At 69.2% G+C, this 922-nt stretch overlaps 1 protein-coding gene across 1 annotated transcript in view; it reads left to right on the forward strand.

Moving 5' to 3' along the window:
- Window positions 1–314: 314 nt before the first annotated feature.
- H696_05656 (hypothetical protein) overlaps window positions 315–922 on the forward strand; it is a 2,827-nt gene continuing 2,219 nt past the window's right edge. Inside the window, exons 1-3 of the mRNA XM_009499475.1 lie at window positions 315–416; window positions 513–562; window positions 642–852. Coding sequence (XP_009497750.1) covers window positions 381–416; window positions 513–562; window positions 642–852 — 297 coding nt within the window. The 5' untranslated portion in view covers window positions 315–380. The remainder of the gene's footprint in view (window positions 417–512; window positions 563–641; window positions 853–922) is intronic.

A 922-nucleotide genomic window follows, 5' to 3' on the forward strand; every position in this document is an offset into this window, starting at 1 on the left:
GCCCGGCCAACCTGGGCGCCTGGAGTGCGGGGGGGGGGGGGGGGGGGGGGGCCGCGCCGGGCCAACGGGGGGGCCCGGGGTCGGGAACGGTGATGCCTGGTGTGTCTGCCTCTTGCCAGGTCAGTCAGTGGGCCCTGGTATCTCTCTCTCCCCCCCCTCCCCCCAGGGGGTGTGCGCCTGTGTATGCGGGACGACTGTGCGGCACGTCCGCGCGGGGGGTCTCTCTCTCTCGCAGCAGCAGCAGCAGCAGCAGGGACGCTTTTAAGCTACTGCCGCGCTCGGCACCGGGCACTGCTCGGGGGGAGACTAGGTCACTCCCTCCCCCCCCTCCTGCCACCCTCTTTGGTTTCCTCCTCCTTCTTCCTCCTTTCCAGAACGATATGGTCACCCCTGCGAGCCTCTCCACCTCCCTCGAAGTCCGTTCCGTCCCCTGTCCGTCCCCCTCCTGCGCGTGCCTGCCCCCCCTCTACTCACACGCCGGCTGATGCATACACACACACACACACTCCCAGGCGCTGGGCGTCTTCCCTGGTGACTTCGCCCTCCTCGGCACCGATACCCTGTACGTCCTGCCGGCGCATTTCTCCCGCCTCCGGGCCCCCGGCCGCGCCTCACACCCACTGACACCCGACGACGCCCAGCCTCCTTGGAGCCGGCGCCAAGACCCCCGAGCACCTGATCACCAGTGCGCTCGAGCATGCCACCCAGGAGGCCGGGATTCTGCGTGTGGCCCATGTGCGGGATGTCTTCGACCGCGATGTCAAGGCCCGCGCCACCCTGTCCAGCGTCATCCGCTTTCACCCGGCCCCCGCCGGCACCTTCGGCGAGGGTCTGCTGGTGGAGCTGCTGAAGGTGCGTACTCTCCGGACGCGCCCGGACACACACGCACACACACACGCACACACACACGCACACACACACG

Source organism: Fonticula alba (assembly GCF_000388065.1).
Source record: "Fonticula alba strain ATCC 38817 unplaced genomic scaffold supercont2.12, whole genome shotgun sequence".
Taxonomy (NCBI): Eukaryota; order Rotosphaerida; family Fonticulaceae; genus Fonticula; species Fonticula alba.